This window comes from Hordeum vulgare, chromosome 5H, assembly GCF_904849725.1.
Source record: "Hordeum vulgare subsp. vulgare chromosome 5H, MorexV3_pseudomolecules_assembly, whole genome shotgun sequence".
Lineage (NCBI taxonomy): Eukaryota > Viridiplantae > Streptophyta > Magnoliopsida > Poales > Poaceae > Hordeum > Hordeum vulgare.
The window spans coordinates 196197977-196211013 of record NC_058522.1 but is presented as its reverse complement, the minus strand read 5'-3'; the positions used below and the strand labels follow the sequence as shown (position 1 = coordinate 196211013).

The 13037-nt window shown below is 46.9% G+C and overlaps 1 protein-coding gene across 1 annotated transcript; it reads right to left on the bottom strand.

The window, feature by feature from the left end:
- Positions 1-324: 324 nt before the first annotated feature.
- LOC123397733 (fructose-bisphosphate aldolase, chloroplastic-like) lies at positions 325-1979 on the bottom strand. Its single transcript, XM_045092268.1, has 2 exons — positions 1657-1979; positions 325-1570 (listed from the first exon to the last, which is right to left on the bottom strand). Exons 1-2 carry the CDS (start codon positions 1792-1794, stop codon positions 551-553), a joined length of 1158 nt encoding a protein of 385 aa, XP_044948203.1. The 5' UTR covers positions 1795-1979; the 3' UTR covers positions 325-550.
- Between the last annotated feature and the right edge of the window lie 11058 nt (positions 1980-13037).

The window sequence follows — 13037 nt, the reverse complement described above, 5'->3', positions numbered from 1 at the left end:
CAAACCGGGAGTAAAGGCTCCTTACGGGCCGGGACCAAAGCCTCGTGGGCGGCATTGCGATTTGGGGCGACGTGGCCGGGCCTTTAGTCCTGGCTCAGAGGGAGGCCGGGACTAAAGGGTCCAGGCCAAAGGCCCGTTTTCCACTAGTGTTATATCCTCATAATGTTTCTTAAAGCTCGTGCTACAGCCGACTGTTAATCTGTAGCCCGCTTCTCTTCTCTCTTTTCTTCCCTTTCATCCAACTTAATAAAAACATAATACTTTAATCTTTATAGTATGCTAACTATATCTTATTATATTTGTCTTTAGGGACAAGTACCAAAATTTTGCAGTAACCATGCAAATCCATGGATCACACACGTAAAAGTAGCTTTAGAATAATCTACTGGAGCAGTAAAGTGCATATCGAGAGGCAAATTAACGTGTAAAAAAGGATCTAGAAAATACAGTAATCATCATCTCAGGTTCAGGCTCCCAGCTCGATCGATATATCATGCATCTTTCTGCTTGGTAACGAACGTACGTAGTAGTGTTGATTGGAATGGTTCGATTAATAGCTGTAGTTTTTGACGAACATGCCCTCTTTGGCCTCGGCAGCCTCGCCGTCGCTGGTGTACTTTCCGAGCTGCGCGAGCGAGTTGGCCTTGGCACGCAGCAACAGCGCCTCCTGCGCCGCCTTGACGTTCTCCGGCCGGCCACCCCACGTCTTGAGGCACGTGTTCTGCAGCGCCCTGGCGTAGGAGAAGGAGACGTGCCACGGGTTGGGCCCCTGGTTCATGGCGTTGAGGTTGAGCGTGGCCTCCACCTCGGACTGCCCTCCCGACAGGAACATGATGCCCGGGACGGCGGGCGGCACGCGGCGGCTGAGGAGCTTGAGGGTGTAGTCGGCCACCTGCTCCGGCGTGGCCCTGTCCTTGCACTCAGCGCCAGGGGTGACCATGCTGGGTTTGAGCAGGATGCCCTCGAACATGACGTTGTTCTGGGACATCTGGTAGAATGTCTCGGCCCACACCTTCTGCGCCACCTCGAAGGTGCGCCCGATGCCGTGCTCCCCGTCCAGCAGGATCTCCGGCTCCACTATGGGCACCAGGCCGTTGTCCTGCGAGATGGCGGCGTAGCGGGCGAGGCCCCAGGCGGCCTCCTTGACGGCGAGCTCGGAGGGGCCGTTGGGGATGCTGACCACGGTGCGCCACTTGGCGAAGCGGGCGCCCTGCTGGTAGTAGGCGGCCTCCCGGGAGGCGAGGCCGTCGAGGCCCTGACACCAAGACTCGTCGTTGGAGCCGGTGAGCGGCACGAGGCCCTTGTCCACCTTGATCCCGGGCACGATGCCCTGCTCTGCCAGGATGTCGACAATCTTCTTGCCGTCGACGGTGGACTGGTAGAGCGTCTCCTCGAAGAGGATGGCGCCGGAAATGTGGTTGCCGAGGCCAGGTACGGAGACCAGCAGCGTGCGGAACGCCTGCCGGTTGGCCTCCGTGTTCTCCAGGCCGATCGAGTCGAGGCGCTTCCCGCAGGTGGCGTTGGACTCGTCCATGGCCAGGATGCCGCGCCCCGGCGACGCGATGGTTTTCTGCATGTGCGTGCAAACCAACAGCATGTCAGCCCAGTCCATGAGTCAATTATAATTCGGACGGCGAGAAGCTGCAGCGTACGTACCGCTGTCTTGACGAGCTCATCGTCGTAGGCGCCGGCGCGAACGACCATGGACACCCTGGGGGCGGCGACCTGACGCGCGACGCCCCATTCGGCCTTCTTGGGGAGGAAGGAGGACTTGAGGAGAGTAGCAGATGCCATGTCCTTTCTTCTTCTTGTTGTTCTTCCTTCGTTCCTTGCTTGCCACTGACCTCAAGCTCAAGATGCTAGCTATCCTCTCTGCTTCGTTGAGACCACTGGACTCATATTTGAATGGGTGGCACAAGGAGATATGAGGTGTGGGGTGGAGGTTTGGATGGCTCAATGGCTGGCTGTCCGTCCATCGCGCCAGTCGTCACCCCCTTTTTAATGCACAATTGCAATTCCCCATGTTTATGTGCACCGTGTAAAACAAAAGACGAGAAAATTCCTGCACCTGATCCATCCGTGGGAACGTTGCTGGCCTCATGATGGCTGACATCATAACTTGCGGCCGCGTTTCACCGAGAGCCAATGGCACAGATTTCTCCCGATAGGGCGTCCATGAAATGATGACGAAGCCTCCAGTCCAACCAAGGTGACAGAGCAGGTCCACGTTGTGGTCGTCACCTCGATGAAGTAATATTGTCAGTAGTAAAAATCAGGGCTTTGGTTCTCGTCAAACAAGGGCAATAGCCCCCGTCGTGCTATCAATAGAGATTAATGAAAGTATTAGTCACGGTTCGAGCGGCCTGGACGCCGGCCGGGCCTCGGCAGACATCAGTCTCGGTTCGGCTAGGACCTTTAGTCCCGGTTCCGGACACCAACCCGGACTAAAGCTCCTCGCTCCTCACGTAGCCCCTTTTGTCCCGGTTGGTGTTAGTAACCAGGACTAAATGTCATTCTTCAGTCTCGGTTCTAAACACCAACCAAGACTAAAAAGATTCCTATATATACGCCCAGCCCGCGTGGCCTCCTCTGATTTTTTGTTGTAGGTGGTGGGAGGTGTATGTTGTATTCTGTTCTCACTTTCTATGCATATTAGGTGTTCGATGAAATGCCGGGGCACACTTAGTAAGCTTTCTCTTCTGTTCTTCCTCCAAGCTTGACCTCCAAACTCCATTTTTCCAAGATTTGTCTAGGTTTGTCGGTGCACCAACTATTCAAGTGTTCTAAAAAGGTTAGCAACTTCATTCTTTCATCTTCCACTGCTAGTTTAGCTCATTTCAAATGCTCTAGAGAGATATATGTTCTATGTTAGTTTCAATGTATGTTTTAATTAAATGATCTAGAGCGATGTATGTTGTTCTATGATAACTATGTATGAACTTTATGTATTTAGTTTTGTAGTAATAACATTTGATGACTACTGTTGTTTGGTTTTAATGTGATGATGAACTTGTATTAATTTGATCATTTCTCTATTCATGATGTTCTGTAAGGGTTTTTGATATACTTAATTATATAATACACGTAGATGAATCGGCAATGGATGTACGGTGACCGACGCACTTCCGAGTACATTACGGGCCTGCATAATTTTATCGATGTGGGTGCGGCAAACAATCAGAATGGTTTTATGTATTGTCCATGTATTGTCTGTGGGAATATGTGGGATTAATCTTCCTCGAAAACGATACACTTCCACCTGCTTAAGTTCGGTTTCATGCCCCACTAAAGTTGTTAACAAGCACGTAGAAATAGGAGTTATGATGGAAGACAATGAAGAAGAAGAGGAAGATGACAACTATCATATGTCCTCTGAATATAGTGATACTGCAACGGGGGAAGCTGAAGATCAAGAGGCACCAGATGTGCGTGCTGATGGTGATCTTCGTCGGGTCATTGTTGATGCACAGAGAGAATGCGAAATTGAAAGGGAAAAGTGGAAGTTCAACCGCATGTTAAAGGATCACAAAAAGGGCTGTGTCCAAATTGCGAAGATGGCAACACAAAGATTAGTACCACACTGGAATCGCTGCAATGGAAGGCGGAGAATGGTTTATCTGACAAGGGATTTGAAAATCTACTGAAAATAATGAAGAAGAAGCTTTCAAAGGATAAAAAATTGCCTGACACTACGTACGACGCAAAGAAGGTTATCTACCCTCTAGGATTAGTGGTGACGAACATACATGCATGCCCTAATGACTGCATCCTCTATCGCGGTGAGGAGTACGAGAATTTGAACGCATGGCCGGTATGCGGTGCATTGTGGTATAAGATCACACGAGATGACCTTGGTGATGTTGAGGACGAGCACCTCAGTAAGATGGTCCTCGCCATGGTGATGTGATATGCTCCTATGATACCATGGTTTAAATGTTTGTTCAGAAAAAAAGAGCATGCCAAGTTGTTGCAATGGCACAAAGAAGACCGTAAGAAATATAGGATGTTGAGAGTACCCGCTGATGGGACGGAGTGGAGAAAAATCGAGAGAAAGTGGCTAGAGTTTGTAGATGGCGCGAGGAACTTATGGTTTGGTTTAAGTGCAGATGGAATTAATCCTTTCGTGGAGCAGAGTAGCAATCATAGCACGTGGCCTCTGACTCCATGTATCTATAACCTTCCTCCTTTGTTGTGCATGAAGAGAAAGGTCATTATGATGTCAGTGCTCATCCAAGACTCTAAGAAACCCGACAACGAGATTGATGTGTACCTAAGACCATTAGCTGAAGAACTTTTACAGTTGTGGAATATCAAAGGTGTACGTGTGTGGGATGAGCACAAATAGGAGGAATTTGACCTACAAGCGTTGCTGTTTGTAACCATCAATGATTGTCCTGCTCTTAGTAATCTTTCAGGACAGACAAACAAGCGTTGTATGCACGCACTGTTTAGATGAGACTGAAAGTATATATTTGGACATATGTAAGAAAAATGTGTACATGGGACATCGTCGATTTCTTGAGAGTAGGCATCCCTTAAGAAAGAAAGGCAAGCATTTCAAAGGTGAGGCGGATCACCAGGAAGAAGCATGTCCTCCGTACAGGTGATGCTAAATTTGATATGACCAAGGATTTAAAAGCAATCTTTGGAAAGGGTCCTGACAGACAGTCTGTTCCGAATGACACTCACGGACACACACACATGTGGAAGAGAAATCTATATTCTGGACCTACCTTATTGGACAAACCTAGAGGTCCGCTGTGCAATCGATGTGATGCACGTGACGAAGAATCTTTGCATGAACCTGCTAGGCTTCTTGGGCATGTATGGGATGACAAAAGATACACCAGAGGCACAAGAGGACCATAAATGTATGAACGAAAAAGATGGCATGCATCCAAAGCAGTATCAAGGTCCTGCTAGCTACGCTCTTACTAGAGAAGAGAAGGTAACCTTTTGTGAATGTCTGCTTAGTATCAAGGTCCCCCTTGCTTCTTGTCGAATATAAAGGGAATATTAAATGGGACATTTCCATTTTTCCCCTAACTTGAACCACCACCTGGCATATGCCCCTAATTTTCGGGTATGCTCAAAAATACCCCTCTCTCGTGTGTTTCCCTTATAGAAATCCCCCTCCGTGCCGGTTTCGTCTAGTCAAGGGTGTTTGACCGGTAACTGGGCGTCACTTGGACATATTAGCCCCTACTTCTTACATGTGGGCCCGTCTCAAACGCTATCCACCCTCTCACTCTATTTCTTCTACCTCGCGACAGTTACCGGCCTGTAGCTTGATGATTCACCGGCGGCACACGAACTACAACCTTTTGGAGCTCACGGAGTGAGGCCGCGGTGATGTGCACCTCAGGCATGTCATACGTGAGCTCGTCTGTTGTCGTGGAGGCTAGTTTTTCTTCTTTGATTTTTGGATTTCTCATTAGGGTTTGATCTCAAATTAGGGATTTGCTCGCTCATAGGTCGATGGGGCTGGCATAGTGCAGTTCTCGTCCGAGATCTACATGCCGGATCCGAGCTATTGCGGCCTTGAGAAGCTTTCCAAGCACCGATGCCCGGGGCACGGGCTCGTTCCCGCTCGCCGTGTCTCCTTGGGAGGAGCAAGAACGGCGACAATTTCTTGGATGCCCACTTGATGTAATTTGGTTTGTTTGTTTTGCTTTGCGAAGATTGCATTTTGATGATTTTTTGGATGTTGCAACTTCCTCATGAATGTGAATGGGCTATTTGGGTCGACCCTCCTCCTCCAGATCTTGTTGGGCGTGCTTTTGAGACACTTTATGATGGGCTCGTAGCAAGTTGGCTCAAAGCTGACCATTTAGAGAGGAGGGTGACACATCTTAGAGAGAAAAAGAATAATATGAAGCTAGAGATGAAGAAGATGCATGAACAAATGAAAAAAGAGGCATTTCTGATGATAATTGTTAGCAATGCATTATGTCCTACTTGTTTGGTTCAAAGAATGCATAATTTTCAGTGGGACTGTAATGAATTAGCTTATTTGGCACTGAGTTGAAGTTAGATTGATGTTGTAAACTTTGAAATGATGTGAATTGTTCCTGGATGTGTTACTTTGATGTTGTTCATCTTTTGGCAGAGACAAAGTAATTGAGAAACATTACTTAGATCTTGTGATCTCTATGTCTCATTGTTTTTGTTTGTGATCTTGTGATCTGGTGGACCAAGAAAATGGCAGGATCAACAACAAGGCTTGACCAACAACAACATCACATACATAGTTCAAACAGTTGTACACAGGTTCAATAGTTGCATCACACAACAACATCAACTAAATAGTTCAAACAAAGGGACACATGGTCCAATGCTTCTGGTATATACTTAGAGTGCCCGACACTTCATCACACAGTCTGGACGTGCTCACAGAGTGTTCACAACAGGTTTCCGTTCTAGCTCCTAGTGTTGCATGTAGGATTAGTAAAGAGCCTGGACTTGCTCCTAGTGCTCCTAGCAACGGCTGTCACCTTCTTAGGAGAGGAAGACATGCCTAGCTGGCTGCTTCCATTAACAGAACCATCACCAGTCGAGAGCGTATCACCTTTCGCCATCTTCTTTGGTGAAAGAGGGTTGTCACCTCTCTCTACTTGTCTTTTGTAGTTTTTCCTTGGGTTGAAAAGTAACAACACAAGATTTATTAGTTAGTAATTAAATAATTAGACAGATAAATCAATTAGTTGTAGTTAAAATAGCAAGTTACCTCACAACACCCGTTGTAGCACTTGCTACAGTTGGTGCATCACTTACACGAGCTATATCATCTGTTTGTGGTGCAAGATCTGCACTTGCTGCTTCTGTCTCAGCTGCTCTAGGTGCATCTGTCTGTGCTGCTGTAGGTTCTTTTGTGTCTGCTGCTGTAGGTTCTCGTGTGTTAGTTTCTGTAGGTTCAATTGTCTTAGGTTTTGTAGGTTCATTTGACTCAGATGCTTTAGGTGCATTGTCAGCACCCCAATGCTCATCCTCTTCTCCAAATGCTGGGTCAATTGACTCTTTGCAATGTGTGCCATGGTGACCAAGTCTGCCACACCTAGAACACTTCTTTCTCCTGGCCCCAAGTCCTTTTCCTTCTAACTTTGCCCTAATCCTGGTCTTTCTATGTCTACTAGGGGGGCTGTTTTGAACTGGAGCACACAACTTGAACCCAGGGTGAACTACATCGCACTGTTGCTTCCCCTCCATTGCAGGCAAGTTGCCAACATATGTTGCATTGAACATTTGCACTGAGTAATATGGGTGCACATACTGGTCAATCTCATAGGCTGGGCCTCTCATTGATGTTATGAAATACAATGCATGTATGCAAGGTTGGCTTGTAATTTGCCACTTTCTACAGGTGCAAGTCCTAGCTTTTAAGTCCACATGATATCTCCACTCCCTGTTTTCTTTGACAACTGGAGTGACCTCAGCCTCATGTGTTCTTCTTTTCACTACAGTCATGTCGAACCCCTTTGATTTTGCCAGCAACACTTTCATAACTTTTGGATGCCCAACATATGTTGCTGCTGCAATGCTCTGCCTAATGTCAAATTTCTCCATTATGTATTGTCTTATTGTGTCAAGTAGATCAAAAATGTGTAGTCCTTTCCACTTTATAATCTCGGAATTAAAAGACTCCGCAAGATTATTGTTAACATAATCCAACTTGCATATTTCATTAAAAAGAGCCCTTGCCCATAACTTAGTGTGGTGCTCCTCAATATACTCTTGCACACCTGGCTTGCTGTACAACTGAGTGAGATGGTACTTGTGCTTTTTCAAACTATATGTCAAAGAACAGGGCCACAAGTTCTCATCAAAGAATTTTCCTCTATTTTTTTACTGAAATTAGCTGCAAGTTTCCTCATGCATTCCCTGTGCTCTACACCTGGGAACGCAACTGTCACATCCCTGACACCTTAAGCAAGTTAGTCTTGTGCTCATGTCTTCTTTGCATTGCATCTAAGAAATCTTCAACAAGAACAAAGAAAGAGGTGAAGGAAAAACTCAAACCCTAGCCACTTCTTCAAATAAAGGAAATCTCAAAACTAGTTAAAATCAATGAACCCAAAATGGCCTCAAGAAAAGTTCAAACTTTCTGATAAATCTTGAAAGTAAATGAGCAATGAAGATCACCATTTTCTTGACACTTTAAGCATTTTAAATAAATACAGAAGCTAATGGTTTCAAGTTTTAAATTTGAATCAGAAACTTTAAATTTTCAAAAATGTTGAAAACTTTGGAAATGGTTGGAAATATTCCAACAAATATTCAGGTGTGTTTAAAATAGTTTTTACAAACCATTTTGGAGCTGAAATAAATAGCAAAACAATAGTTAGCAAAACAGAAACAAAATAGAAAACAAATAAGAGAAAGAAATGACTTACCTCTATTTGTCGCCGGCCGAGCCCACCAGGGGCTCCCCGGTCATCTTCCTCCTCCTGCCAGAAGGCAGGGGAGAAGATGAGCACGGCGCCGAGCCGGCCACCTCCTGCCTGCCTGCTCGCTGCTGGAGGCCTCCAGGAGTGCCAGTGCGATGCCCGCGTCTTCTTATCCTCCTCCCCGCGGCTCTATCCTCTCCCTAGGCCTCTCGATCCCCTTTCCCTCTCGGATCTCTCTCTCCCCGAAGCTCCGGTCGCCGTCGATCTGTCGTCTCCCGGTCCTCCCCGACCCTGCCGGCAGCCTCACAAGATCCGTCGTGAGCTCCTCTTCCTGTTCCCCCTCTTCTCGAGGCCTTCCCCCTCCTCTAACCACGTTAGCTGCCGGAGCCCGAAGGACCTTGTCGCCGGCGATGTCATTGCCGTCGTTGTGGTACTCGGCTCGCGAGGCCGAGCTCAGGAATGAGCTCCTCGAGCTCTGTAGATGGCGTAGGGTCTCTCTCCCAGCTCGCTAGCCCCCTGCATCGGCACTTTCGGCGACGCCCGAGCCGCAGCCGCCGCTGGCCTCATCGCCGGCAAGGATTCCGGTGACCACCGGGTCCAGCTCCACTCCAGATAGATGCGGCGTTTCACCAGCTGCCTGTAGCTCTCTTCTGCACCCAAAACCGACGGCCGTATCGCTGTCTGGCTCTCTCCGGCGAGCCCTCCGCCACGCCCGCGGTCGCCGCCGGCCATACTCCGGTGGGGGCCGACGTGGCCAAGTTAATCCGGTAGTTTAGAGGCTTAAACTCTCGCTGACAGTGGGCCCAAGGCCAAGTCAACTTAGTTAAGGGGCCGGTCAGCGCGGGATTAACCCCAGAGAGGCTGACCAGTGGGTCCCCCCTGTCAGGTTTGACCTGAACAGGTCGGCTGACCTGCTGATATCAGGCTGACGCAATAAAGAGATTTTTCAGTATAAGAATAATTCCAGAAATGTTTAAAACTTCAAAAATTCATAGAAATTAATCTGTAACTCCAATGAAAATAATTTATATATGAAAAAGTATCAGAAAAATTCAAGGAATCTGAATATGCTACTTTCAATCATGTTTGAAAAAGTTACAGAACCCAAACATGTAGATTACTGAATATGTCAACTCTTATAAATACTTTATAAATGGAATATGAAAAGTAATTAAATTTCTTTTTGTTTGACATGATCAAACATTGTTATAATAACAAACCAGTACCTTAACATGACATCTCATGCATGCTAACATCAAGTTGATCTGAGCATCAGGTCGAATCAATTAAATCGGTATCCGAGAATACCTCGTTTGAATTGATATTTGAATTCAATTCAAATCAACTTCAAACCTAATACATGTTGATTATAATAGCATATCACCTTGCATTCTCATGCCATGCTCATGCATCATCTTGCTTGCATATGATTGTTATTGATTGTTGCCATTCATTTCGGTAGGCTCCGCACCCCCGGATTCCACCGAATATCCGTCTGACGGATATTGTCCCTCCTCTGAGCAACAAGGCAAGCAACCCTTTTGATCATCCCGATAATTCCCATGTTCTTGCTCCTGCACTTATTTATTGCATTAGGATCAAATGCTTCAACTGCTTTTGCCACGTTAGTTGAACCCACCTCCTTTGCATGACCTAACCTTGTCACAGTAAATAGCCGAACCTTGCAACCTAGCATACCTGGTAGTTGCTTGAGCTATGATGTGCCTTATCCTGCTATGCATGCTATGCTTAGAGTTGTGTATGGTCTGTCATCTGGGAGATGAACAGAATTGTGAGAATGTGTTCGGTAAGCAAAGGTTGTGTGTTGAACCTGACTTGGTAAAGGTACCGGTGAAAGGCTGTATAGGAGTACATGGCGGGTTGTTTCATTGGAACCGTTCATAGGAACTGAGTTCCGTGTATGTAATCCAAGACTAGATACTACCACATGATGGGCCCTGAAATATGACCCCGCTCGGCCTATTAATCGCTTAGTACTCGGTCCAGGAGTTGCAAGTAGTTTCTGGTGTTTATAGTAATGCTGGAGGCCGTGCATGGTGCTGACCTGAGAGGTGGGCCGTGATGCGGTAGGCAGTGGCACGGTGTACCAAGTGACACCCGGATGGTGGGCTTGGGAACCCTGCGCACATCGTTTGAGGCCGTGGCGGAAACCTTGGCCGGACTTCCGTACGGGTTACTCTCAGATAGGCGATAAACCTAGACTAGGTACTAGTGTGGTTAACGGTCGTGGCCGACTCCCTCGCTGGGCTTCCGCTTGAAGGTTGCCGAGGTGCATGACGTGCGCATGGCGATAAGTGGCGAGAGCGTGTGTGACGAAGTACACCCCTGCAGGGTTATAATCTATTCGAATAGCCGCGTCCGCGGATATGGACTACTTGGAGACATATGTTGTTCATAGATAACTTCAATGCCTACTCATAAAATTGCCAAGATAAGCGTGAGTGTCGTGGACGGCATTTTTGTATGGAGACGGAATGATTCCACGATGGTGTATTGTTGTGGTGTTAGTGGACTCGTGTGCGAGAAATCAAGTTGTCAATATTATTTAAAAATGCAAGTTGTCTAGCCACGAGTCAGATGCTGGCTTTCCGCATGAAACCCCACAATACCTTCTTGATACCTTGCATGAGTAGTTAGTTATCCTAAAGTCTTGCTGAGTACCTTCGTACTCATGTTTGCTTAATAAATGTTGCAGAGGTTGCTAATGACCCTAATGGAGGGTTCTTCGTAGACATCGACGACGACGAGTAGCTGGTGTCCCAGCTACGATCTGGCCCTACGTTGGATCTGTAGTATAGTCAGGCCATGTGCCTTCTAGTTGACCTGTCTGTACTCAGACAGTTTAAACTCTTCCGCTGGCTTGTAACTGAATGACTACTATTATGGGTCGTGAGACCCTTAATGTGTAATATTATGTGTGTGGCTCTTCCGAGCCTCTTAAATAAAGCTTGTATGTTTATGGTTATGTTGTGATGCCATGGATGTATCTATACATATCGGTATGCCATGTGTACGTGTGTCGTACTTGATATGTATGGGGTTCGATTACCTAGTCGTGAACTCTAGTAGCATTCCTTACAAGGAAATGCCCCTTTGTGATCCAACGAGCCTTGGTAGCTCGCTACTGCTCCGGACACATTGGTTGACCGGCATGTGTCCTTCTTAGCTGTTGTGTCTGTCCTGTTGGGGAAATGTCATGCGATGTAATGGAGTCCTTGTAGCTTGCTACGACTCGTCTACACTCGCTGGTGACCGACACCTACTTTGTTGGGTCATGTATGCCTGTCCTTGTGCGGTACTGCCACTTTGGTTTATGAGTAGACATGTCGATCCGGGTTCTTTGACATTGGAATGCTAGCGACACTATTGCATACGTGAGTCAAAAGACGCAAACGGTTCCGGCTAAGGTAAGGCTGCAGCCGTGGAGTTAACCGTGCGTGAGACCGCAAAGGGATGCGATGTGTTACATGCTGGATTCCTATGGCTTAGGATCGGGGTCCCGACAGCGTTGGTATCAGAGCCTGACTGACTGTAGGATTACTAAGCCAAACTGGTCGAAGTTGAGTCTAGAATTGCTTTAGTTATATATAAGGGAATTTTTTGTGCAAGGGAACGTAAGACTCTTGTTCTCTTCTCAAGTTATTCTATTCTGGTCATCCTCGTCTTTTCTGCGGGAATTAAGGACTAGGTTACTCATCCTCTTCTAGGCTCGTGTTTCTGATCGGTAGATTATAGGACTACGGGTCAAGAGATATTGGGTTTCTGTCATTCCTAGGAAAAAGGAAGTAAGTTTGATGACCAGAGAGTTGAATTGATAGTTGAGTGGTTACGCTATTCCATTTTAGGTTGTCTCAAAATTTGATTTTGAGCATTTACAGCCGTTATGCTGCCCAATTTTGCATTCAGAGCTCTAATGCTTTTGCATTACTCTCTATTTACAGATGCCTGGCCGTCCTTCTCGTCAGGTGGTATGTCTGACCAGGTGCATTGATGTGCCGGGTTGTAACGACCAAGATGCGGTCCTTTCCGATCTGGGGGTCGAGGCCCCGAATAGGAAAGAAGCGCATCTAAGTGTTTTGCAAGCAAGTAAACATAGCACATAATAATAAATAAAGTAGACAATCTGGGATTCAACTGTCTTCTTATTAAAATACAGAGTACAACGCAGATACAAACAAGGTAGTTCCGGTACGGACTACAAAACAAGGAAAATGCTATGCTACCCGCTGCAGGCCCACGATCACGACCACGGCTCAGTCCTCTGGATAGTTCACGTAAAGGCGATCTGTCTCCTCGTCGTACTGCCACGCCAGCTGGGTGCCGTCGGGATCATCTGCCTCTGGGGTACCTGTACCTGCTGGGAGTTTCGGAGGAATCCGTGAGTCACGGGGACTCAGCAATCTAAGACCTTGGTGCCAGAACTAGTCATGTTATTGGGTAAGGAAGGGGTGAAGTGTTTCAGGCTGCTGCATCCTAAGGTTGAATAAGTGGCTAGCTTACGCAAAGGAGAAGTGACAGTGTTCTATACTAACGATCGTAAATACTTGATCAGAAAGTGATCCTGAACACCTACCTACGGCATTCATAACCCCACCGTGTTCCCGATCGAAGAGAGATCTTCGAAGGGACAGT

Bases quoted from the DNA above. Each gene is read 5' to 3' on its own strand.
- LOC123397733 (XM_045092268.1), bottom strand. From the start codon at position 1,794: ATGGCATCTGCTACTCTCCTCAAGTCCTCCTTCCTCCCCAAGAAGGCC. The intron at 1,571-1,656 runs GTACGTACGCTG...ACGCACATGCAG, and splicing joins ATGAGCTCGTCAAGACAGCG to AAAACCATCGCGTCGCCGGG.